The sequence below is a fragment of the Eptesicus fuscus genome, chromosome 16 (assembly GCF_027574615.1).
Source record: "Eptesicus fuscus isolate TK198812 chromosome 16, DD_ASM_mEF_20220401, whole genome shotgun sequence".
Classification (NCBI taxonomy): Eukaryota; Metazoa; Chordata; class Mammalia; order Chiroptera; family Vespertilionidae; genus Eptesicus; species Eptesicus fuscus.
This window is the reverse complement of record NC_072488.1, coordinates 55,254,825-55,280,391: the sequence shown is the minus strand read 5'-3', so window position 1 is coordinate 55,280,391 and position 25,567 is coordinate 55,254,825. Positions and strand designations below refer to the sequence as shown.

The 25,567-nt window shown below is 49.6% G+C and overlaps 1 protein-coding gene across 1 annotated transcript; it reads left to right on the top strand.

Annotated features, from left to right (window-relative positions):
• The first annotated feature begins 12,403 nt into the window (after positions 1 to 12,403).
• CD8B (CD8 subunit beta) lies at positions 12,404 to 24,614 on the top strand. Its single transcript, XM_008155924.3, has 5 exons — positions 12,404 to 12,449; positions 16,189 to 16,542; positions 20,433 to 20,522; positions 23,014 to 23,103; positions 24,574 to 24,614. Exons 1-5 carry the CDS (start codon positions 12,404 to 12,406, stop codon positions 24,612 to 24,614), a joined length of 621 nt encoding a protein of 206 aa, XP_008154146.3.
• The last annotated feature ends 953 nt before the right edge of the window (positions 24,615 to 25,567 follow it).

The following is a 25,567-nucleotide window of genomic DNA, read 5'->3' as shown; positions in this document are numbered from 1 at the left end:
AGCAGTTTAGCATCTCAAAGCACTGTTAGGTGGTGGTAAGCGCCGCCAAGGAGAAAAACTAACTTAGGGAAGCGGCATGGGGTGTCCCAGGGGTTGGGGGAGGAGGCAGAGGGAGGCGAGGAGTCTCCAGTGGGGATGAATAGGTAAACAGCTTTGCAGGCTCAAGGGTGGAGAAGTACAAAGGCTGTGAGGCCGGGATGTGACTGGATGTTCCCTTCCAGCTGGGAGACCTGTGTGTCTGGAAGGGAGAAGCAAGAGGAACATTGTCAGAAAAGAACCAAAGACCTTAGAACAGTTTCTGGGCCTTGAGGGCGCTTTGCAGATTTGAGCATTCTTCTGAGTGAGGGAGGAAGCCTGATAGGTTTTGAGCAGACATTAGCCAGGATTATATCACAAGAAAAGGACGATTGAGCTGCTGAACTCGGTGAGCAGGAACTGGAGACCTTTAAGAGGCAATGGCAGAGATGCGGTCTGGCCAGTGCAGGAGCAATTTGGTGGAGAGAAGTGACCCAATTATGGATGCATTTGAAAGTAAGGCAGCGTGACCTGCTGATGGCATTGCCTGGAGGTGTGGGAAAAGAAAGGGAACAGCGGGGACCTCCAGTGGTCTGGTCTGAACGGAGATGGGGAGCCTGCAGGAAGAGCAAGCTCCCCAAACTTCCCACAAGTTCCCTTGGAGAAAGATGGACTGGAATCCCCTGGTTCTGGGAGGAGAGCCCTAAGCAGAAGGAAGTGCCCTAGAGAACTTGATTTCAACTGGATGGATTTTTTTTTTTTTTTTTTTTGCAAATTTTGCTTCCTACTCTATAGTGGGCCATGTTCTTAACACAGAGCATCCCAACTAGGAAAACAAAGCTGAGAAAGCATGGGACAGGCTGAGGGAGCAGGCAGGGAAGTGACAACCTAGAAGACACTTGAAGGGTAGAAGTTGACGAGGAAGGGCTTGTGGGTAGAGACACCAGGAACAACCTGAGCTGAGGTTCCAGGGCTGGAGGAGCGTGGATTTAATAGGCTAGAAAAACGAAAGGGGTGGGGGTGGGTGGGGGGTGGGGTTAGCAGTTGTGGTTGGTCTAAGAGACTGAGGACTTAGGTAGAGGCCAAATGCGGATGGCCTGGGGGCTTAGTAAGAACTATCCTAGAACAATAAGAAACTGGAGTGGTTTGGCTGGAGGAGACATAATCAGGTTGACTTTAAAAAGATTCCTCTGGCTATTACCTGGAGCTTGGCTCAAAAGGTGGGTCAAGTGGATGAAGGCTGACTTGTGCCTCAGGTGAGAGAAGATGGGGCTTGGACAGGGGAAGCGGCAGAGAGGATGGACGACAGGGAGTAAATTCCAGGGTGTTTAGTAGGCAAAATGGCCAGACTTGATGATACGTAGATTTTCTGCCCACCTGAGCCCTATTTATGCAGGGCCGGCATGGGTGGGGTGGACAGGAACACTGCCCAACATCCCTTCCCTTTGCCCCTCCCCCTCCCCCATCCTCCTCCCTGTGCAACAGCCTGGACCTCTCCTCTCTTTACCAGCACTTGCCATGGTGGTTTTATATATTTGAGTGGGGTGTACTTTGGCCATCACACTCGACCTGTTATTCTCAACTTGTGTGCCTGTTATTCTCAACTTGTGTTTTAAAACATGCAATACCTGATTATTTAGTCAGGGGCACTGACCACTTTTCGCTTAGACTGTCAAATTTAAAAAAGGACAACAGCCCTGATGGTGTGGCTCAGTTGGGTGAGTGTCGTCCCATGCACCACCAAGAGGCTGCAGGTTTGATTCCGGGTCAGGGCACATGCCCAGGTTTCGAGGCTCAATCCCCAGTAGGGGGCATGCAAGAGGCAACTGATGGATGTTTCTTTCTCTCCCCCTTCTCTCTAAAAACAATAAAACATATTTTAAAGCAACAGCAACAGCCAACACACAATGGCCATCCAATGTGAATAAGTCAAAATTATACCTTTTTTTGGTGTGCCACAAAATTTCAGTAATTAGCTTATGTGTGCCATGGGATGAAAAGTTGAAAATCACTGCACGAAACTATAAGCTTCCCCAGAGCAGAGAATGCCTCTATTTAGTTCACATATGTGCCCCGTACCAAGCATAGCACCTGGCTCAGGGTACATGCTCACTGAACATGTGTCACGTGCAGGTAGGCAGAGAACATGACATATCACACCAGCTTGCAACTCCACACCACAGGGCACACCGCACAGGAGGAAGCTGAGACGACCCTGAGAGAATAAGACAGTTGTGCAAGTTGACACATGAGTAAGCAACTCGCCTGGCTCCAGTCAACATCTGCCCAAAGGCGCACAGACCAGGAGGAAACTTGCTGAAACCCAGCCCCAGCCTGTACCTGTGGGTGAGCCCTGTCTTAGCATTCCGGCACCTTGCTCTCTGGCCGGCACTCTGGACACCTGGCCACCATTTAGCACTAACAGATCATTCACTGTCTGCTTTTTCACTCTTCCTCATCCTTCCATATTCAGGAAGTGACCTGAGTCCTCTCTAAAATTCCATTTCACCTCCCCAGAACCCAGAATCAAAACACCCTCTACACTGCCCAGACCGTGTGGCTCAGTGGTTAGGTGTTGAGCTGTGAACCAGGATGTCATGGTTTAATTCCCCGTCAGAGCACATGCCCGTGTTGTAGAGGGCATACAAGAGGCAGCAGATCAATGATTCCCTCTCATCATTGATGTTTCCATCTCTCCCTCTCCATTCCTCTCTAAAATCAATATAAAAATATATTTAAAACAAAAAACTAAGCCACTCTCCTGGCAAATTCAGTCTAACTTCAGGTTCTATTTAGGGAAGGATGTTTCCCTCCTGACAAGTAACATTTTAGGATCAGACAGGCCAGACCCTGGCTCCAAAGCCCCACCTCTCAGCCGGCACCCTATGTAGCGACCCACAGGTTGAGAACCGCTAGCAGGGTCGCCTAAGACCATCGGAAAACACAGATATTTACATTACGATTCATAACAGTAGCAAAATTACAGTTACGAAGTAGCAACGAAAATAATTTTATGGTTGGGGGTCACCACAACATGAGGAACTGTATTAAAGGGTTGAGGCATTAGAAAGGTTGAGAACCACTGCTCTAGAGGGTGGAATCAAAGAAACTGATTTTGCAATTGCTGTTGTAATTTTTAAAAAATTAGCACAAATACGTATTTGTTTTGATTAAATGGGAAGACTGATAAAAACAATGAAGGAAAATGGAGACAATTTCTCAGAATAGACCACCAGTAACACATTAAATGCTTCTGGCCCTCATCCCAGCGTCCTGATGAGAATATTAACAGCCAATAGTCACTGGCCAGTTGCTCGGTGCCCAGCACTGTTCCAAGCCCTGCATTTGTAATCTCTCTTTTAGTCCTCACATCTGTAAGGCTGGTATCACTATCAGAGTGGTTAAAGGAAGTTCTGAACCTCCTCTGCCTGAGTTCAAATCTTGGCTCTTCAATGTTGTAACCTTAAATGTATTATTTAGACTCTGTAACTCAGTTTCCTCATTTGTAAAACAAGTAATAAGTCCAGATTTTAACACAATAAATGGCATCTTCCTCTGTTCTTTCACCTGTCATTATATATATATATATACACACACACACACACACACACACACACACACACACACACACACACAGTGATATATATAGCATGTATACATACACACATAACGTGTGTGTATGTGGGAGAATGCCGGTGACCCCTATTTCTTTCTTGGCACATAAGCACAGGGACCAGCCAGTTCTGTTTTTATAGAATTTATGAGGGATTCTTAGTTTAATTTAGTTGCTTGACATTCTATTTTTGTTTTCTTAAAATGACTTGAGTTTCTTATTTTTATTTATTTATTTTGTTAAAAATATATTTTTACTGATTTTTTAAAAAGAGAGGAAGGGAAAGGAATAGAGAGATAGAAACATCGATGAGCGGGAGACATGAATCCGCTGCCTCCTGCATGCTTCCCACTGGGGATCGAGCGGGCAACCTGGGCATGTGCCCTGACCAGGGATCAAACCAGGGATTTCTTGGTTCATGGGTTGATGCTCAACCACTGAGTCACAGAAGCTGAGCTCTCATTTTTATTACACAAGTAATAGTATTTATGGCAACAACAACAACAAAAATCACAAAGTATAATTAAGAAAAACTAAAATTATCCATAATCCCCAAACCCTAGGGATGACCACTGATAAATCTTATACACTTATATATATCTAGGTCCTAAATTTACAGTGTTTTAAGACTCGTTTTCTTAGTCCATTTATTTTATTCTTTTCAGTCTGTGTCAAAAATATACATTTTCAGCATCAATGTGTACATGGTGTTTACATATATGAACATAGTATAATCTCCACTAGAGATTTGAGAGCCTGACCTTTTCATGGCAAATACATTCATAGCAAAACAAAACATTTAACAGAAAGAGTTTCCTTCATCTTCCCCAACAGAGATTCATCCATAGTCCACAGAATGGAAAACTCGGCGACTTACGACGCTTTTCAGCATGAACTGGAAGACTATATCAGGAAGCAGAGAGCCAGAGGGTTACAGCCAGAGATCCGCTTTGGGAAGGTGACAGAGGGCTCTGCGTGCGGAGAGAGGGACCGCACTGCGCCCGAACCCCCAATGCTGGAGCCGAGCCTCCCCTGCAGGAGCTCCCACGGGTTCCCGGGTCCCTACAACAGGCTGAGGACAGTGGACAGCCCGTTACCCCGATGGTCCAACTTCCATCGCTCCGCGCCACGCCTGGAATCTCTAATCCACGGTCAGAAAAATCACTATTTCTTCAAAAACCCGTGGCTTCCAAGCCCACCTGTGCGAGGCAGCACCGCTGGCCCCCACGCAGCACGAGGCAGAGATGCTGCCCGCCGCCTCCGGGAGGGCCGCCCGCGCGTGCATCAGGCCGGCGATCAGGACCGAGGCCGGGGAAGAAGGTCCAGGGAGGAGGAGGGAGGCGACCTCGGCCAGGAGCAGCCGGCTAAGCGGCGGCAGAAGAAGCGAGGTGCAGAGGGAGAGGCCTGCGGAGAGAAGGGGAGAAGGCCGGAGGCGGAGCCAGGGAGCGAAGAAAAGCGAGAACCTGGGAAGAGCGACGGAGAGCAGGGCGCCCCCAGCGAGGGAAGCCGGTCCCGCAGGGGGAAGCGGCCCCGGGGCCAGGGGAGCTCGCAGGAGAGGGGCCTGTGGGACCTGTGGGACGAAGCCATCCTCGGCAGCTGCTGCTGAGAGGGCCTCAGTAACATTATTCCGATATTAAGTGATCGGGATGCGTTGGGAAGGCTGGATTAAATGACAGTGAAGCCACCAAGAAAACAAATTTAGATTCCCAACTCATACTCTGTGTAAATACAAAACCCAGGTGGTTTAAAGATATAAATGTAAACACTAAAATGTAGAACTAGTAGCGGAAAGGAGGGTTTTTGATGGTTGTTTTCTTGTTTGTTTTCCTTGCTGTTGTTATTTTGTGCTGTTAATCCTCACCCGAGGATATTTTTCCATTGATTTTTTTAGAGAGAGTGGAAGGCGCGGAGAGAGACAGAGAGAAACATCCATGTGAGAGAGACACATCAATTGGTGGCCTCCCGCACACACCCCTACTGGGCCAGGTATGGAACCTGAAACCCCGGTACTTGCCCTTGACTGGGAATGGAACCCAAGACCCTTGGGGTGCACAGGCCTGTGTTCTAACCACTGAGTCACCCACCGGCCAGGACTAGACTAACTTTTCAAAGTGTACATTTAGCCCCATCCCATTTGGCTTAGTGGATAGTGTGCGGGCCTGCAGACCAAAGGGTCCCGGGTTCGATTCCAGTCAAGGGCACCTACATTGGTTGCAGGCTCCTCCCTGGCTGGGCCCTGGTCAGGGCTTGTGCAGGAGGCAACCAGTCGATATGTTTCTCTTACATGGATGTTTCTCTCTCTGTCTTTCCCTCTCTCTCCCACTCTCCCTAAAAAAATCAATGGAAAAATATCCTTGGGTGAGGAGTAACAACAACAAGAAAGGTGTACATTTATTTCTTTTTTTAAATATAATTTTTTTTTGGGGGGGGGGGGCAGAGAAAGGGAAAAGGGTAGAGAGAAATACCCACTACTAGGGATCTAGGTCGAAACCTGAGCATGTGCCCTGACCTGGAATCCAACCATGACCTCTTGGTTCCCGGGTCGACACTCAACCGCTGAGCCACACCAGCTGGGCAGTGTTTATTTTAAATGTTCTACTACATGAGACTATTTATTACCTTTTCAATAGGAAAAGGAAATGTTTTTAAAGGCAAGCTACGTATTGGGAAAATATTTGCAACACTCTATATTAGAATCTCTTGTGCCAGTTATCAAATTATTGTCTCTTACCTACAAACCACTTCTTTTTTTAAAAAAATATATTTTATTGATTTTTTTACAGAGAGGAAGGGAGAGGGATAGAGAGTTAGAAACATCAATCAGCTTCCTCCTGCACATCTCCTACTGGGAATGTGCTCACAAACCAAGGTACATGCCCTGGACTGGAATCCAACGCTGGGACCCTTCAGTCCGCAGGCCATTGCTCCATCCACTGAGCCAAACCCATGAGGGCTGCAAGCCACTTCTTGCTCAGTTTTGTGAAATTGGACCTTGGCTTATCTCCTTTGCCAGTTGGCTTGATGTTGTTCTGCCAGTAGAGGGCGCTGGAGGGACGTTTTAAACTGGGAGCAGGAGGCGGGAACTGCTTTTCCCACAGTTGCCAGTTTTCTGGGGCGGCAAGCCTGTGCCTCTGAGTGTGTGAGATCCAGCTGCCTGCCACAGCTTCTGACAAGTTTCTTTGTCAGTGGTGGGCTGTGTCACCTGTGGCATCCGCGTTCTCTGCAGCGGTCTGAATCCGCCATGTGGGGAGCCCCCTTCCAAATTTCTGTCCCTTTTATGTTCACCCTCTATCAAAGGTCACGGGTGGGCAAAAAGCAGCCTGCAGGCCAAATATCTCTGCCCTTCATCTAAGAATCGTTTACGCATGTGAACTCCAACTAAGCAAAATGTTATCCCAACAAAATGGATCCCATTCTGCTTAATAAAGAACCCTATTCCAAAGATTATACTCAATTATTCTATTTTTAATTTTATCAACACAAAAGTGAACATTTGTTTTCTGTGTTGTTACATAATTACTTACGTAATATATTTGGTTGTGCCTGGTACTACACAAAGTCTAACATATTTGCTACCTGGTCCTTTACAGAAAAAGCTTGCTGATCCCTGCCTTAGAGTCTTCTTGTACCCCCTTTGGGTAGTTAACCACCTTTTATTAGTTACACATTCTTTATCTTTACTTTTCTCTGTTTAAGTTACTGGTATGGCTTGTCTGCTGATTTGGCCCTGACTGTTATAGCCCTCATAGACAAAGTTTCTGCCAATTAATAAAAATAAATAAATAAACATCCCAAGAGGAAAATAGACATTTACCTATTTGTTTAGGTAACACATTGAGTTCCAGTTATTGTTCTAGGCCCTAAGTTAAAGTCAAGAATGAAATACAAATGAGATACAAGAAGGAAAGAAAGATGTAAGTGAGGCTTTGCTGATATATAAAATGGACCTGGGTCATGAGGAGTGAGGTACCACACCTGAACACAGGTCTGGAAGGACTCTGAGAGTCCTGCAGGTTGTGGCAGTTCGTTGTTTGGTGTCACCCCACAGTTGTAGGACATCTGGCATCCTTAGTTCTCGTCTACTAAATGCCAATAGCTCCCCCTCACTATCCAAACATGGAGACAATCAACATAGGCCCCCATAAATCTACAAAATATGCCCCCTCCCACTGTTTCCTGTTCCCCCTGAGAATGCCTTGCTTCATCTCAGAGTTCAAGTAAACAAACATTTGAAAAATAAGTCCTGCCCTCGCCGGTTTGGCTCAGTGGATAGAGCATCGGCCTGCAGACTGAAGAGTCCCAGGTTCAATTCCAGCTAAGGGCACATGCCTAGGTTGCAGGCTTGATCCCCAGTAGGGGGCAGTGCAGGAGGCAGCCGACCAATGATTCTGTCATCATTGATGTTTCTATCTCTCTAAACCCTCTCCTTTCTTCTCTGAAATCAATAAAAATATATTTTTAATTAAGTCCTGCTTCCTTTGTCCCTGTAGAAAGTCCACTGAGATAAGCAAAGCTGGTATCTTATCTCCATTTATCAAATGAGAAAATCAAGACCCCGGTACTGGAAGACCCAAGTAAGGTATTGATCCAGCAAGATCCTTTGAGACCTGACCCACTGCTCTTCCCAACCACCTTCGTACAAGATCAACACAGAAAATCACTTTCGTTTCCATACACTAGCAATGAACACGCTAACAAGGAAATTGAGAAAACAATTCCATTTACAACTGCATCGAAAATAATAAAATGCCAAAGAATAAATTTAACCAAGAAAGTGAGAGACTTGTAAGTTGAACACCAAAAAACAGTGCTGAAGGAATTAAAGAGGACTTTAATAAATGGAAAGACATTCTGTGTTCAAGGATTTAAAAACTTAGTATTGTTAAGATGTCAATACTACCCAAAGCAATCTACAAATTCAGTGCAATCCCTATAAAAATTCCAACAACTTTTTCTGCAGAAATGGAAAAGCTGATTCTCAAATTCATATGAAAATATAAGGGGTCCCAGGTAGTTAAAACGGTATTTCTTTTGGTAATCCTCACCTGAGAACATTTTTTCATTGACTTCTAGAGAAAGTGGAAGGGAGGGGGAGAGACACAGAGAGAGAAACATGAATTGGTTGCCTCTTGCATGCACCCCAACTGGGGCTGGGATGGAGCCTGCAACCGAGGTACATGTCCTTCACGGGGATCAAACTGGGGACCCTTCAGTCCTTAGGCCAATGCTCTATCCACTGAGCCAAACCAGCTAGGACAAAATAATATTTTAATAAGATGAACAAAGTTGGATAACTCACACTTTCTGATTTTAAAACTTACTACAAAGCTACTTGTATTAGCATTCAACAGAGAAACAGAACTAATAGGAGACACTTATAAGAGATTTATTGTAAGGTGTTGGCTCATGCAATTATGGAGACTGAAAAGTCCCATGAACTGCTATCTGCAACCTGGATACCAAGAAAAGCTGGTAGTGTCTTTCGAAGACCTCAGAGCCAGAAGGCCGATGATGTCAATTCCAGTACAAGTCCAGAGGTGTGAGTACCAGGAGTGTGGAGGGCAAGAGAAGATCGATGTCTCAGATCAGGCCCACAGGTAGAGGGAGGGCAAGTCCGACTTGCCGCTGCCTTTTTGTTCTGTTCAGGCCCTCGGAGGATTGGATAATACCCACATTAGAGAGGGCCATCTGCTTTACTCAGTCCACAGATTCAAATGCTACTTTCTTCCAGAAACAATTTCATAGCCACACCAAGTGAAGTTGACATAAAATTGATTATCACACTAATAAAAAACAGTGTGCTGCTAGCATTAAAATAGACATGTAGATTAATGGAATAGAATTGAGTGTCTAGACATAAGCCCATGCAGGTATGATCAATTGATTTTCAACTAGAGTGCCAAGACAATTCAATGGGGGAAGAATAATCTCTTCAACAAATGAGGCCGGGACTTGATATCCACATGCAAAAGAATGAAACTTCATACCACATATGAAAATGAACCCCAAACGGATCAACAACCGAAATATGAGAATTAAAACTATAAAACTCTTAGAAGAAAACATCAGGGTAAATCTTCATGACTTTGAATTTTGCAATGGATTCTAAGATATGACATCAAGAGCATACACAACAAAAGAAAATAGATAAATTGGACTTCATCAAAATTTTTAAAAATTGTGCATTAAATGACATTATCAACAAAATGAAAAGACAACCAATAGCATAGGAGGAAATATTTGAAAAGCATATATCTGAGAAGGATCTAGTATTCAGAATATAGAAAGAGGTCTTATAACTCAACAATAAAAAGACAACCCAATTTTTAAAATGGATAAAGGATTTGAATGGACATACAAAGAAGAAATACAAATAGCCAACAAGTACATGAAAGGATGTTTAACATCATTAGTCGTTAGGGAAATGCAAATCAAAACCACAATGAGGTATCACTTTATAACTACTAAAATGAATATAGATGTGCATGTATGCATGTATACATATATACACACATATGCATATATATATATATTTGTGTGTGTGTGTGTGTGTGTGTGTGTGTGTGTGTGACAAGTGTTGTTGAGGATGTGGGGAAACTGAAACCCTTAAACATTGTCAATGAAAATGTAAAATGATGCAGCTGCTATGAAAAACAGTTGGATGACTCTTCCAACTGTTAAACAAAAAGTAAAAACAATAGATGAATGGATAAACAAAATGTTGAATATACATACAACAGAATATTACTCGGCTATATAAAAGAACCAAGTACTCATACATGCTACAACATGGATGAACCTCAAAAATATTATACTGAGTAAGACAATGGAACTCTAAAAAATGTTTTAAATAATGTTTTCACTCAAAGGGGGAGAGACTATATTGTTTTCATAAATAAACCAACTTACTAAGTATACTCATTTTTCTTAAGGCTGATGATTTTTTAAACTAATTTCATATAAAAACCAAATAAATTTGTGAAAATAAATTTTTAGGTGGGACAAATATTTAAAAAGAGTAATAAACCAGGCAGAAAAGGCCACATATTATATGATTCCTCCTATATGAAATGTCTAGAATAGATAAATCCATGGAAACAAAATGATGATTATGTGACCAAGATTTGGGGAGAGGATTAGGGGCAATACAAGGTGACTGTGTAATGGGCACAGGGATTTCCTTGTGGAGATGAAATGTTTTGGAAATAGATGTGGTGGTTGTATGACATTGTGCATGTGCTCAATACCATTGAATTGTACACTTTAAAATGGTTAACTGTATACAGATGATGTATTACAGAATTGTACATCTGAAGCCTATATAATTGTATTTACCAATGTCATCCCAATAAATTCAACAAAAAAATAGAAATAGAATAAAATGGTTAATTTTGTGTTATGTAAATATCATTTCAATTAAAAAGAAAATGGCTCACTCGTAGGTGGTCTCCCAGGGCAGTCTGCCCTGTGTATGCTCAGGCCTCGGCCCCTGGGTCCAAGGCAAATGTCCAGGGAGATGCTGGCCTCGGCTGGGCTGTAGGGTCAGCCCCACACTAAGGGCATAAAGCTCCTTCTCCCTTAGTGACCTTGAACTCCGCGCCTGGCTCAGCAGTGCCTGTCACCAGCAGGGGACCAAGGAGCTGGCAGGATGGGATGGGAAGGGGATTGGCTTTGGACGCTGACGCTGACAGTGTCCCTGTCACACATATGCCTGCTTTAGACCTCCCGTGGCACCATCCCCTCTTAGATAAACTCCAAGCTGTTAGGGTGACCCACAGGGCCTGCGTGAATAGTCCTGGTTGATCTTGTGGCCTCCCACAGTCCTCCCCAGGCTCCCTCACCCAGGCAGGCCCTCATACACCCAGTAATCCTCCTTGGAACACCTTTCCCCCCCGCCCCCGCCCAACCCCATTCCTCTGTGTAACTCCCATTTGAACAGGAAGACTCCCTGACAAATGTCCCTGATGGGCTGATGACACACTGGCAGACAGCTGCCGGGCATGCACGGAGCAGGAGAGCACGCCACACACACACACACACACACACACACACACACACACACACACACAGCTTCAATGTCAGCATCTTTGTCCATCTGCTAATCTCCCACTTTAGTGCTATTTTTAACAGTAATTGCACCTGTGGGAACCATAGGGGAGCCCCAGAATCTCAGCTCATCACGGCTCTGAAGGGCAGGGTTGGGGCCCCTCTGGAAGCCCAGCTTACCTTCCTCAAGCCTCACAGTGTGTGGCACAGTTAGTGAACTTGCCTTTGTCCCCCACAAGTGTGCGCCCTTGAGGGCGGGGCCTGGGTCTTGGTCACTCCAGTCCCGCTGAGCAGAGGGCACCCAGGAGGCTCACAATAGCTCCTCAAAAAGAAAAGAAGGGACTGAGTTGGGGTTCCACTCCACCGCTCACTCCTGGAGGACCTTGAACACCCTGAGCTCTCCGAGCCTCAGTTGCCTTAACTGTCACGTGGAGTCATGGAGGTGACCACACACGTGCAAGGGCTCGACCCGGGACAGTGGTATCACCCCCTTACCTGAGAGCAGGGGGTCCTAGTGTGCTTTTTGAAAAGGGAGTGAAGACCTTTGAAATGCGGAGAGGATGAGGGTGGAGACCTTGCCATCCTCACACCAGACTCTCACCAGGTCCCGCCTCCTCCCTGTAGCCGCCCCCCCTCCCCTGCCCCGCCCGCTGCTCGCCTCCACCTCTTGCACCCACCCCAGGCCAGTCTCCGCAGGGCCCCGCGGGGACCGGGTGTCTAGGAGCCAAGATGTGGCTTTGGCTCTGGCTGCTCCTCCTCGCAGCACAGCTGGCAGGTAAGGTGGGGAGACTGGGGGGCGCGGGGCCTGGGAGCGGGGGAGGGGTGTCTGCGCTGGTCCCAGCAGAGCCTGAGCCAGGGAGTTGAGGAAGGCTGTCCTGGTAGGTGCAGAGTCCCGAGTCCCGGCTGTGGGACACCCAGGGGCAGCTCGGCCGGCACCATCCCTGAGGGTTGAAAGGAAAGTCCTCCGGGAGCTCTTCTCCCAGGGACCTGGGGAGCCCCAGGGCGGACCCACCTCTACCCAAAAGCCTGGAGCTAGGAGAAGGGGAGACAGGAAGAGGGGAGGAAGAGAAGGAGGAAGAGGGGGAAAGGAAGGACGGAGATAGGAAGGAAGAAGAAGGAAAGAGTAAGGATGTCCAGAGAGGAAGGGGAAATGCCCTTGTTCAGGGACAAGGCGGTGATGTGGTCCCAGGAGGTGCCAGAGGCCCAGGCCTGGTTTGGGTGACCCACACTTGGCCCAGGTTCTGTAGACACATCTTCATTACTTCCGGGCAAGTTTATGTAGTACAACCTGCCCAATGGCAGGCTGTTGCCAGTTCTCCGGCAGGTGTGGCCGGGTATTTTTCTGGGCCCCTGTTCCCTATAGTCCCAGGGCTGGGTGTGCAGTGTGACTCCAGCACCCGGCAGTATTAGGGTTGGAAACCCAGATGTGGATGGAGCGGGGAGTCTCCACTGTCCCTTTGGCTCAGCCCAGTCACACTACCTTTTAGAAAAAGCCCCTCCGCCCCGCAAACTGCCCACTAACCTGTGGTCGATCTGCTGCCTTGCCCCAAAGCCCAAAGCCGGACATCCCTCCAGGGGTGACAAGGCCTGCCCGCCCGGCTCTGGCCCAGTGAGCTCAACAGCGTCTGAAGTAGAAGCCAATCCAGGCCATTCTAAGCTACTGCGTTATTGCCCATCGTTTTAGAAGCAGCAGGTTCCTCTGAGAACGGGTTACTGAGAGGAAGAAAAGCACCAATGAGACCACACATGTGGCAAGGCCTGGCTAGGTGTCCGGCACATAGGTTAGGGGTTCGGCCATGGCTGGATGGTCAGCCCCAGGGGCTGAAAAGCAAGTGGTCACCAGAGAGAGACCAGGGTGTGTCTCAACCAGGAAGTCTGCGTGTCTGCGCGCAGGAGGGGGAAGGGACACGAACAGCCTGGCACCCCTTCTGACCTCTGTACCCCTGAGGAGTCACTTCTGGTCTTTCTTGGAAGGTCTTTGAGTCTGTGTAGTTGTGGCCCCACTATGTGCACACGAGCACATGACCACGATCCTGGAACTGCAGGTTTTCTCAGTTCAGTGAGTGTCAAAAAACTCAGGTTCTGGAGTTGCAGACCAGGGTTTGAATCTGAACCCACCACCTACAGGCTGTGTGACCTTGAACATGTCTTTACGCTTCCTGAGCCTCCGTTTCCTCACGTATACAACGGCTGGGAAACAGGATTTGGCAAGGATTAAATGAGGTCATTCCTGCACTGTGCTTGGCACGGTTCAGTAAATATTGGCATTTTTTATTCTTATCTCCCCCAAAAAGTCAGCGACCCAGAATGGGACAGGACCTCTACTCTGCTGACAAGGCAGGAGGGTATTTGGGGAGAAAAGCAGAGACCCAGCCTCCGCTCAAGCCCCAGGTGCCATCATGTCGTTCTTGATGCAAGCGGAAGCTCAGAGCGGCCTGTGAGTGGAGTCAAAGAGTTTACGTGCATTTCGACAGCATTAGGAAAGGCTGGGGCCATGGAGCCCGAGAACAAGTATAGGTAGGATTGTGAATACGGGCCACCACCTCATAAGCCAGCTCCTCTTGGGCGGGCGCGCACGCACGCACACACACCCCATTCTCTGGCCTCTTCTGCTCACCCAGGCCTGTGCCTCAGTGCTTCTGGGACACTGCCCACTCTCCCTCCACCCCACAGCTGAAATGGAAGGCTCACTAAGTCAGATCCAGTTTGCTGGACTTCACTGCAAAAGACCCACTCTAACCCTCCTCGCTAAAACTTCACTTGCTGCCAGTGACAACCCCTGGACACATGGACAGTGATTTACCATGTACAGTACTTTACAGTTTGCTTTCTGGGACACTTTATTTTTTTTTTAATATATATTTTATTGATTTTTTACAGAGAGGAAGGGAGAGGGATAGAGAGCTAGAAACATCGATGAGAGAGAATCATCGACCAGCTGCCTCCTGCACACCCCCTACCAGGGATGTGCCCGCAGCCAATGTACATGCCCTTGACCGGAATTGAACCTGGGACCTTTCAGTCCGCAGACCGACGCTCTATCCATTGAGCCAAACCAGTTTCGGCAGCTTTCTGGGACACTTTAACTCTCAGAGGCAGTCAAATCAATGGCCTTACGCCGCGCTCTATTTATTTATTTGTTTGTTTGTTTGTTTGTTTGTTTGTTTGTTTGTTTTTAATATGTTTTAATTGATTTTTAGAGAGAGAGACAGAAACATTGATGAGAGAGAGACATCAATTGGCTGCCTCCTGCACGTCCCCCACTGGGGATTGAGCCAGCTGCCGGCCAAGTGCCCTGACCAGGAATTGAACCATGATCTCTCGGTTCCTGGGTCAATGCTCAACCACCAAGCCACACAGGCTGGCCAAGCTGCCCTCTTTTTAAAGAGAAGAGACAGGCTCCATGTCTTGCCTGAGGTCCCACCACTGGTGCGGGGTGCAGGCTGGGTTCAGAGCCAGGGCTGGGAGTTCTGCTCCAGTTTTCCGTGAAAAATCCCCTGCTTGCAGTGCTTCCTGTCTGCGATTACAGTGAACTCCCAGCCCTGCTTCTGGGGTCTGTCCTTCCACTCAGGAAGGGGATCCAGGGAGCTATTGATGGCTGGGTTGGGGAGTGATGGTCATTAGCCCCCCATGGAGGAGTGAGTGCCACTGCTGGTTGTCATCCATGTCCAGACGCTGTGGCTGGCCCTCTCAGGCTGGCCAGCCCTGCCCTGTGCTCCACTGTGATTCTGAGCGCCTCTCCCAGCTTGCCGGGGTCTCCTTCTGCTACTAGGAGCCTGTTGAAGGTCTAATACAGTGAGTTGCAGCAGGGCAAGGTGAAAGAGACCACACGTGTGACTTGAATCTTGGAGTTTTTCTGTTGTTTTTTTAAATCCTCACCAGAGGATATATTGAGAGAGAGAGAGAGAGAGAGAGAGAGAGAGAGAGAGAGAGAGAGAGAGAGAGAGAGGTGAGAGAAAAACATCAATTGCTCAGTTGCCTCCTGTATGTACCCGGACTGGGGATCAAACCTGCAACCTAGGTATGTGCCTTGACTGGGAATTGAACTGGCAACCTATTGTAGCATGGGACGACACTCCAACCAAATGAGCCGCCTGGCCAGGGCAAATCTTTGAGTTTGAATACCAGGTCACTTACTAGCTGTCAGCAGGGTTTTGAACAAGTAACTTCATGCCATGGTTTCCTCATCTGTGTAATGGAGATAAAAATCCCGAAGTAAGTTTGAGGCTCGATTGAGATAATTATGCAAAGAGCCAGGTTTATAAGCTCGCAGTCAGCAAATGGCAGCTCTCCCCTGCCCCCTTTGTAAAGCTGGACAGAGTGAACACCCGCCTTGCAGATGGTCTCCTAGGGGGTGGGGTGTTCGAGCTCCTGAGTCCAGGAACCACCGGTTAATTTACAACTGCCTCCAGATTCTGCAACTGGGCTGGTTCTTCCACGGCTTTTCCTTAGATACTCGATTCGGGGTGACTCTGAGGCCAGGAAAATGAGCTGATGGTCTCTGCTTCTTACAGCTCTCCACGGCAGCTCTGCACTCCAGCAGACCCCTGGGGAGAAGGTGGCTCAGACCAACACAGTGGTGAGCCTAGCCTGTGAAGCCAAAACCTCCCAAAGCACGCGCATCTACTGGCTGAGACAGCACCAGCCCCCAAGCACGGACAATCACTATGAGTTCCTGGCCGTCGCGGATCCTACGAAAACTGTGTATGGCAAGGATGTGGAGCAGGAGAGGCTAAATGTGAGTCAGGTGGCAACCAAGTCCGTTCTCACTCTCGGAAGGGTGCAGCCTGCAGACAGCGGTGTCTACTTCTGCATGACCATCGGGACCCCCGAGCTGACCTTCGGCAAGGGAACTCAACTGACTGTGGGTAAGACCCTGGCTCAGTGTTGTCAACAGCATTGAGTGCCTACTGTGTGCCAGGCATGGGGGCCGCCCCACTCAGCAAGCCCAGCTCTACGGGAGGGATGATGGCCCTGAGCAATCGCGCTACAGCTAACAGTAACAGAAAATATATTCTGAGACTGACCCAGGGTCAAGCACATGCGAATGTTTATGTCATTATCTCGCTTGATGCTGCCAGACATCCTGGGAGGTTGGTACTATTACGATTCCCATTGAAAATGGGATGCTTAGAAGCATCGCTGCTTCCTATGAGGACAGAGCGATGCTGTCCTTCAGCCACACCAGGCCCTCTGCCGCTGTGGCTGGAGCGGGCTGAGTCCCAGGCCTAACCATGGCCTCGGAACCTCCCTCCAGTGTGCACACAGGCAGGGGGGATGGGGGGGGGGGCGGGTGCCCTCGCATTCTGCATGTGGGCCTCTGGCTCAAACCCACACCCAGAGATGCAGGGAATGAAGAAACTGGACCCCAAGCTCAGCTGCAAATTCTGCCGCAAATCCACTGTGTGCCTTCGGGCGGGTGGCTCCATTCCCCTCGATGGGCCTCAGTTTTCTCATCTGTGTCATGGGGTTGTTATGGCCTCCACGAACGACCCCCTCCAGCTTCCAGTCCTTAGACGCTGCAGTCCTCATGAGTTAAGTCAGCACATCCAGTAGAAATATACTGTGAGCCACAGATGAAATTTTAAAATTTCTGATAGCCATGCTTTAAAAAGGTAAAAAGAAACACATGAAATGAATTTAAATGATGTTTTATTTAACCCGATTTATGAACAATATCATTTCAAAATGTAATCCATATAAAATTGACTTAAATGTTTTATTTATTTTTTAATATATTTTTATTTATTTCAGAGAGGAAGGGAGAGGGAGAGAGAAAGATAGGAACATCAATGATGAGAGAGAATCACTGATCGGCTGCCTCCTGCATGATCACCACCACCTGGGCATGTGCCCTTGACCGGAATCGAACCCGGGACCCTTCAGTTCGCAGGCTGACTCTCTATCCACTGAGCCGAACCAGCTAGGGCAAGACTGAAATATTTTATCTTCCCCTTCCCTGCTAAGCATTCAACGTGCGTTTTACATGCAGAGCCCATCTCGGGTCAGACTGGCCGTGTGCATGTGGCAGGCGGCTGTCCTATCGCAGTGACGATTAAAGCCACCAGAGGTGCCCAGGAATCAGGGCAGAAATTCTCCCAGGCCCATGCCTGACTGAAGCCCCTCCTCAGGTTAGCCCGTGCCAGAGCCAGCCCCTGAAAGGCTCCTACTGTCCTTCTTCCACAGGGGGGCACTGAGAGTAACAAGGGGGCCCCCAGGGATTCGACCACTCAGCACGGCCTGAGCAGGGACAGCGGGGGACGGCAGCACAGTGAGGAAGGCAGAAAACAGAGCGATGCCCCGTGGCATCTCGCCAGCCGCGGGCCTTGGATCAGGAGGTGGGAGGCAGTGAGGTCTCTGGGCAGCAGCTGAGCATGCCTTGGGGGCCGCTAACTGATTCCTGTATTGAAAATCGGCTTTGGGGGGCTGGGGGTTTCGGTTTGGTTTATTGTTATTGCCCTTGTAAGACACATCTTTCCATTCATGCGATGTGAGGGGCTGAGAAAGGTGGATGGTGAAACAGCACAAGTGGCTTTCAGAAGCTCCCCACCGCCACCCACGCACTCTTGTTTTTGACGTTTCCAAAGCCCCCCCACACACACACATCCCCCCTCCGCCACCACCCGCCACCCCGCTCCCAGGGATGGCGGGGCTTCCCTGGAAGTAGGTACCATAGCATCTCCCGGGGCAGGAGGGCCAGAGCCGAGCCCACCCTCCCGCCAGAAAGTCAGGGTGTCTTGAAGGAGGAAGCGGGGATGGGGGGTGGGTAGAGAAAGGATTCGGGCCCCTTACACGCACCATGGGGTCAAAAAGCCTGTCCCTTTCAAAGAGGAGGAAAGGGGGAGATTGAACTGGGCAGGGGCTGGCGGATCAGGAGGAATTAAGGGAACCTGTTCTGGACAAGAAATTAACAAACCCCCAGCAGACCCAGGGCACCGGCCGGGCCGCCCAAGGCACTGAGTCCTGCAGGGCCGCCCCCAGCAGGCTCGCCACCGGCCGCTGAGCGCCCCCTGCGCCTCCTGGGTGTGAAGTAAGGGGAATGGGCATGCCAGGGCCGCGAGGATGAGGGCATAGCAAAGCGTGGTGACCCTCGCAGGGGCCAGCCCCTCGCACGCTCCCGGGCCACTGGAGCCGATGGGGTTGTTCCTGCCAAGCTAGTGTCCCCCGCAGGCTGGTGACCAGGGCCTCGGGTCAACCCGGTGAGCTTCACTTCTTTGTGCACAAACATTTGCACAGGGTGGCGCAGCGAGGGCCTGGAAAGGGAGCCTTTGGACTCAGCTCCCGGCTCTGCTGTGTACTCTCTCGGACTTGGGGCGAGTGGCTTCAGCTCTCTGTGCCTGGGCTTCCCCGGGGGTAAGATGGGGACAATCGTGCCCATCTCCAAAGCTGTGGGGTTCAGTGAGCTCAAGCTGCAGTGCTGGGCACTGCCACTCGCTCGCGGGAGAGCTTGGCAAGTGTTCATTCTATTTAGCTGGCTCTTCTGGTAAGTTCGTGGAGCAGGCAGGGCACGTCCTCTCCACCTCCCCGCGGAGGCACAGGGTCGGGAGGGTCCGAAGGGCCCACTTTTATATGCAAGAAGCCAGCCCCAAAGTGACCGATTTGTTGGCTGCCACCCCGTCCCCTTGACCAGAGTTTAAGTTCATGGGTCGCCCCCTTCCCGCTCCTCTCGTTTCATAGAAAATCGTTTCAGCGAAATGTCTTTCCTCATCCCACAAAGGCGAAGGCTGGATGCGGTGGCACCCGGTGCTCACGCCATTCCTCGGCGCCTCAGTGCCTTGGCGGCTCCCTCTGCTCGTGTACTTGTCCTATTTTACCCTCACACTTGAGCGTGTGACACTGAATTAGAACAAAAACAGAGGAGTGACCCACCAGGGAGACAGGAGAGAGGTTTGGGGTCCAGCCCAGCACTTTCCACTGAGGGCCCCGGAGGCCGGTCCTCCCCTTAATTTCGTTGGTGCTGCCTTTGAAATGAAAGGTTGAGACTAAAGATCCCTTTGGCCCAGCTGGCGTGGCTCAAGGGTTGAGTGTCCACCTACGAACCAGGAGGTCACAGTTCAGTTCCCGATCAGGGCACATGCCTGGTTGTGGGCTAGATCCCCATTATGGGGTATATAGGAGGCAGCGATCAATGATTCTCTCTCATCAGTGATGTTTCTATCTCGCTCTCCCTTCCTCTCTGAGAGTATGTGATTATTAAAGACACGTGAGAAGGAAAGGAACCCCCAACAAATTCCACCTGCATGCAGATACTGCAAGGTCCCCCACTTAGGGACCAGCAGGGCTCGGGGACTCCGGCTTCGGCTCAAGTGGAGCCAGGGCTCCAGCTGGGCAGAGCCGCGTCTAGTGCACACTCAGCTGGACACACGGCCCCTTTAAATCTCACAACAACCCCAAGCAGGAGGTGGAGACCACCTTTATTTCAGCAGATGGGACACTGAGGCACAGAAGAGCGATCGACTTGCCCCGGGTTACACAGGTTGATCAGGGGTGCTGGGTTCTGTTCGGGTCTGTGTAGCTCCAGAGCCCCCCTCTCTCCAGGACACCGAGCTGACCCCTGTCCCTAGGCCCACAGATAGGTCTGAGAGTTGGAAGAGCATTCAAATGCTTAATTGTTCTGTGACCCTCAAGCTCTGTAGCAGCCCAGGGAATGGTCACAAGGACTTCAGTACCGGAGGTAAGAGGTTCAGTGTTAGGTCTTGTCTCTCAATCCGCCTGCTGCTCACCTGGCTAAGGTCTGGGTCTTGCTTGCTTTCTGTAGTTGATGTCCTTCCCACCACTGCCAAGACCACCACCAAGTCCACCCCTAAGAAGATAAGGTGCCGGCCCCCAAGCCCGGTGACTCAAAAGGGTGAGTTCCCCCATCCCCCTGGACTCTCAGAAGCGCAGCATTGTCACTCACCGCTTTCTTTCCTTCCTTCCTTCCTTCCTTCCTTCCTTCCTTCCTTCCTTCCTTCCTTCCTCCCTCCCTCCCTTCCTCCCTTCCTCTCTTCTTCTCCCTCCCTCCCTTCATTCTCTCCCTGCCTTTCTTCCCTCCCTCCCTCCCTCCCTCCCTCCCTCCCTCCCTTCCTTCCTTCCTTCTCTCCACAGAGAAAAGCCCTTCCCAAGCCCACAGTCTTGGCCTGTCTCCCTGGCCCTGCGCTGGGTCAGGAGGGAAGCTGTGTCCTCCAGGAGCTCACAGTCTGGTGGGGACACACTCACCAGTCGTCACAGGACGGAACTTAATGGAAGGCATGTCCACTCAAAACTTGCACACAAATTTCCCCAGCAGCACTATTCATACTAGCCGAGAAGGGTAAACAACTCAAATGCCCACCATGATGTGGATTTACGCCATGTGGACTAGCCATACAATGGAATAGTATTTGGTCATAATCAAGAATTAAGTACTGATACATGCAACAACATGGATGAATCTTAAAAAGGTTATGCAGTGGAAGTAGCTAGTTACAAACGACCATATATCATATGATCTCATATGAAAAAGTCCAGAATGTGACATTCCATGGAGACAAAATAGACTAGTGGGTGCCTGAGGCTGGGTGACTGGGGGAAGGCTGGGGAGGGACTGCCAATAGGTACAGGATTTCCTTTTGGGGGGACAAAAATGTCCTAAAATTAGATTGTGGTCATGGTTGCACATTTCTGTGAATTTACAAAAAAAAAAAAAAGAAATTATACACATGAAACAGGTGAACTTTATAATATGTGAATTATACCTCAATAAAGGTGTTAGCTAACAAATAAAAACCCCACCCAAAGGAACAGAACGTTAAACTTTCCCACTTTTGATGCCTAGCTTCGGACCTACCACACCGTATGTGCTTGATATGTTTGTTAATGAGCGAACAAGCTTGCCACTCTGTCCTGTGAGCACCAGACACCAAAGCTGGAGCACACACATGCACACATGCACGTGTACATACAATTTGCACACACACACACACACACACACACACACACTTTTCTTGAACTCATAAGCCAAATGTGTTTCTGGAAAAATACTGATCTCTGTTCCCCAAAAGTTAATGGTGACAAACGGAAAATGCCATCTGCTCCAACCCAGAGAGCAAACCACAGCAGCCACCCCAGTGGCCTTGTGCGGCTGGGGGTGCTTTGCCTTAAATGCATGTAAAGTCCCAGGAGCCTGGGAGAGGCCCCTAACAGGATCTGGGGGATGGGAGGGGGAGCTGTTCTGTTAGGTCACAGTAAGAAGAGCATCAGAAAACCCCAAGCAACATGGCACCACCAGTACCCCACAAACACACGCCACACCACAGTGACAGAAAGACACAAGCCCAGGCATCAGAGCCTTCAGCTGGGCTTAAATTCTAGAAGAAACATGCTTTGTTCATCCTCGTGTCAGGACTGCTGAATGATAGCGAATTCAGTGAGACTTTTATAAATGATGGATGAAAGGTCTTCAGGTGTCTTGCATCAGTTCTAATATTAATCCTCAGTAAATCCTGGGCAAAGTGCAAATCCAACATCAGCAGGTTCTTTAGAACAAACAGGTGGCCACGTGGAGTGGAGGGTGTGGGTGGTAGGTGGTGGTTGCATTGCGGGGAGGGGAGAACGCCTTGGAGCAGTGTACCTAGCGGTAAGTCAGCCAGGCCTCGATTGGAATCCCTGCCCACCACTGCCTGTACTGGGTGACCTCTCTGAACCTCCGTTTCCTCACCTGTGAAATGGGGATGTTTACCTGGCTAAAGGAGGAGTAAATGAGATATTATTCACAAGGCATTTCGCTTGGTAGGGCACCCAGACAGGCCTCAAGGCTTATCTATAATAATAAAAGCATAATATGCTAATTAGACCGGAGGAAGCCGTGGTGGTAGGGGCCGAGCCCCTTGCACAAATTTCGTGCATTGGGCCTCTAGTATCATGAATGAAAGCCTCGTGGCCCTCATGGTGGGACCGGCTTCCTAAGGCTTAGGGCTATCCTTTGAGAGACACTGGGAGGGCCTGGGGGTCCATTTCTAAGCCGCTGCCTCAGGTGAAGTGTGGGGAGATCAGACCTCGGGAGACCCTGGTGAGGGAGGAAGCCGGGCTGCCTGCCCTGTCGCTGAGGTGGCTCTGGCTGCTGGCTCCCTGCCCACTGGCTTTCACTGCAGTGGGAGCACCAGCTTTCCCTGGAGTCACGTTTGGGGAGATGGCTGTGGCCCATTGGGTTGTGACGACCCTTCCGGAAGGCAAATTAAAACATAATTACATATAAAATTATCTCAATGTGGTTTAAGTGCCTAGGGAAAAAAGTCCAGAAGAAAATATACAGACAGTGGTATTCTCTGGCCGGCGGGCTTTCAGTTAATTTTCCCTCTTTGTGTTTGTGTGTCTCCCAGGCCCGCCTTGTGGCCCCCTGACCCTCGGCCTGCTGGTGACGGGCGCCGTGATTCTGCTGGTGTCCCTGGGTGTGGCCATTCACCTGTACTGTAAGTTGTCCCCTCTTGGGCCGTCGTGGCCAGCCCTTTGTGCGTTGGAGGTGTACCTGAGGGGCCTTCCTTCTCTAGGGGAGCAAGGCAGATGTGAGCCCGAGGTAGCTCCACAGGTGATTCTGGGCCTGACCAAGCGGAGGGCTCAGAGACCACCTGTCCCTGGAGTCAGAACTCCCTGGGTTTGGATCCAGCCCAGCCACTCCCTGACTTAGTGGCCTTGGGTGCATTCCCTGGCCTCTCTGAGCCTCCCAGAGGCATGCAAGGGCAATGCTCCCTCCCTGCCAGGGCTGCTGTTGGTGAAGTGCCGCCCACCGTGCCCAGCTGGGTATGTGCTTAGTGAGCGGGAGCGCCTGTGGGCCGTGGGGATGGAAGCACACGGAAGAGACTGAAGTGGGGTTTGGGTTATGTTCCAGAAGCTAGAAATCCTGCCCGTCTGTGAGGCTGAAGGGGAACTCGGAGATGGCTGCTGCTCTCGGCCATTCTGAGATAGAATCATCTCCTATGCCCCTCCCCGCCCCCACCGCTGCAGGGGAGGCCGCACAGCTGCCATGGAGCCCAGAGCCCCAGCCCAGCTGTGCCACCTGGAGCACATCACCCACCCTCTCTGGGTTCTATAAAATGGGAGGGTGGCCTGCAGGCGTACGGGCTAGAGTGGTGGCTCTTTTATAGGTCACGGACTCCTTTGAGCACGTGATGACAATTTCCCTGGAGGAGTGTGTCCTGGGCACGTTTGTGCGCACATTTGCCACCCACAAAGGGATCCATGTACCCAGTTCTAAGAACTCCATTGAAGTTCAGTGGTTGCAAACTTGTTTTAAATCTTTCTTTTCTTTCCTTTTCTTTTTTTCCCCCATCGCCAAGCAAACTTTTTTGATCAAGGACCTCATTGGTAAAAAATTTTAAAAATAACAAACACTAACTTTAGTTAACTGTAGTTATTTGTTTAATACATTGTATGTGTTATTAAATGTGGTTCTAAAGTAATACAGGTTAAGGTAAACTTGTAAATAGTCTTGGTCATGTTTCCTTCCTTCATCCCAATGGGACACCTTGCGTGTCTCCCAAATACACATGCTCTCGTTCGAGACCACCTGTCTGTACAGCCCCTCATTCTGACCTGCTGTGAAGGGCAAAGAGGCGTGTTTAAGGATGCACAAAGGAGCTGAATCTGAATTCTGGTTTGCCACTTACTAGCTGCGTGACTTTGGGCAAGTGACTCAATAACCTACTGCTCCGTGCCTCAGTTTCCTCGTAGGCAAATGGAGATGATAAGAGTACTACCCGACTCCCAGGTTTACTGTGAGCACAAAGGGGTTAAAACACATGCAGCTGAAGCCGAGCCTGGCCCCAGGGCAGGGTCTGAGGTGTGAGCTGTCCTCATCACCCCTCTTGCTCTAGGGGCTGGGTGTCAGCGGCCACAGTCCCCCACAGTCCCTGCTGACTGATGTTGTTGGTTTCTTCCCATAGGCCAGCGGAGGAGAGCCCGGATTCGCTTCATGAAGCAGTAAGTGGTGGGGCTTGGAAAAGTGCCCAGGACGGGCCCTGGGTGTGGTCCTGGCCTCCTCGGCCCCTGCTGCTGCTCACAGCCTCTCGTGCAAGGAGCCAAAGCCAGGCGCCACCTTCGCAAAATCACAGGGTGTATAAATCCAGGGGTGACAGAGCTCCGGAAACTTAAACCAACAACAAACAAGAGTGCTGATGAGTTGTTAAGTGTATTTCAAGTGCGGTAAGATGCAGCTCTTGATGGTAACAAGCAGCTTTTGCACGCAAGGAACAGGGCAGGCTATCCCAAACTCCTTCCCACCCATCATCGTAGCCAGCTTGGTCCTGCAGGACACAGGAGGCTTATTTTTATCTTTTGAAAGACGTGCTCTAAGTATTTGGGACAGGGAGGAGCAGAATTGAGCTGAAAGCAACAGCAAGTGGGTCCCTCCAGGGCAATGTTCTCCCTGCTGGGCTGGGTGTTGTGCTGCCTTCCTTGGACCCCACTGGGCTCCCAGGAGTTGGCAAACCCACCATCTGACTCCCGTAGACATGGCTAACAAGACCTTGTCCGTTGGGCCCACTGAGCTGTATAAGCACCAGTGATGGCGAACCTATGACACGCGTGTCAGCACTGACACGCGTAGCCATTTCTGATGACACGCGGCCGCATGCCGAGGATGAAACATTTGCTGCTCCCGAGGGTGAAACATTTGCAACTAGAGTCTTGGAGTTAGTTTTTTCCTCAAAGTGACATACTGCCCGAGTTATGCTCAGTTTTTTTGCGAAGTTGGACACACCAAGCTCAAAAGGTTGCCCATCACTGGCATAGGCAGAAGCCAGGAGACTGAGAGGCCAGAGGCTGTCGGTTGCCCCAGCCTCAAGGACTTCCGGACCCCAGTTGGGCTATGGGCACTGGGATTGGTTTTTCTTCCTCAAAAGAGAGAGTGTTTCACATCTACCTCTCTCATTCCTTGCA

What these genes read in the sequence shown, in the direction of transcription:
- CD8B (XM_008155924.3), top strand. Translation starts at nt 12,404, where the DNA reads ATGTGGCTTTGGCTCTGGCTGCTCCTCCTCGCAGCACAGCTGGCAG. An exon ending in AAGCCCGGTGACTCAAAAGG is followed by an intron (nt 20,523 to 23,013) that starts GTGAGTTCCCCC and finishes TGTGTCTCCCAG; the next exon opens with GCCCGCCTTGTGGCCCCCTG. An exon ending in TGTGGCCATTCACCTGTACT is followed by an intron (nt 23,104 to 24,573) that starts GTAAGTTGTCCC and finishes TTCTTCCCATAG; the next exon opens with GCCAGCGGAGGAGAGCCCGG.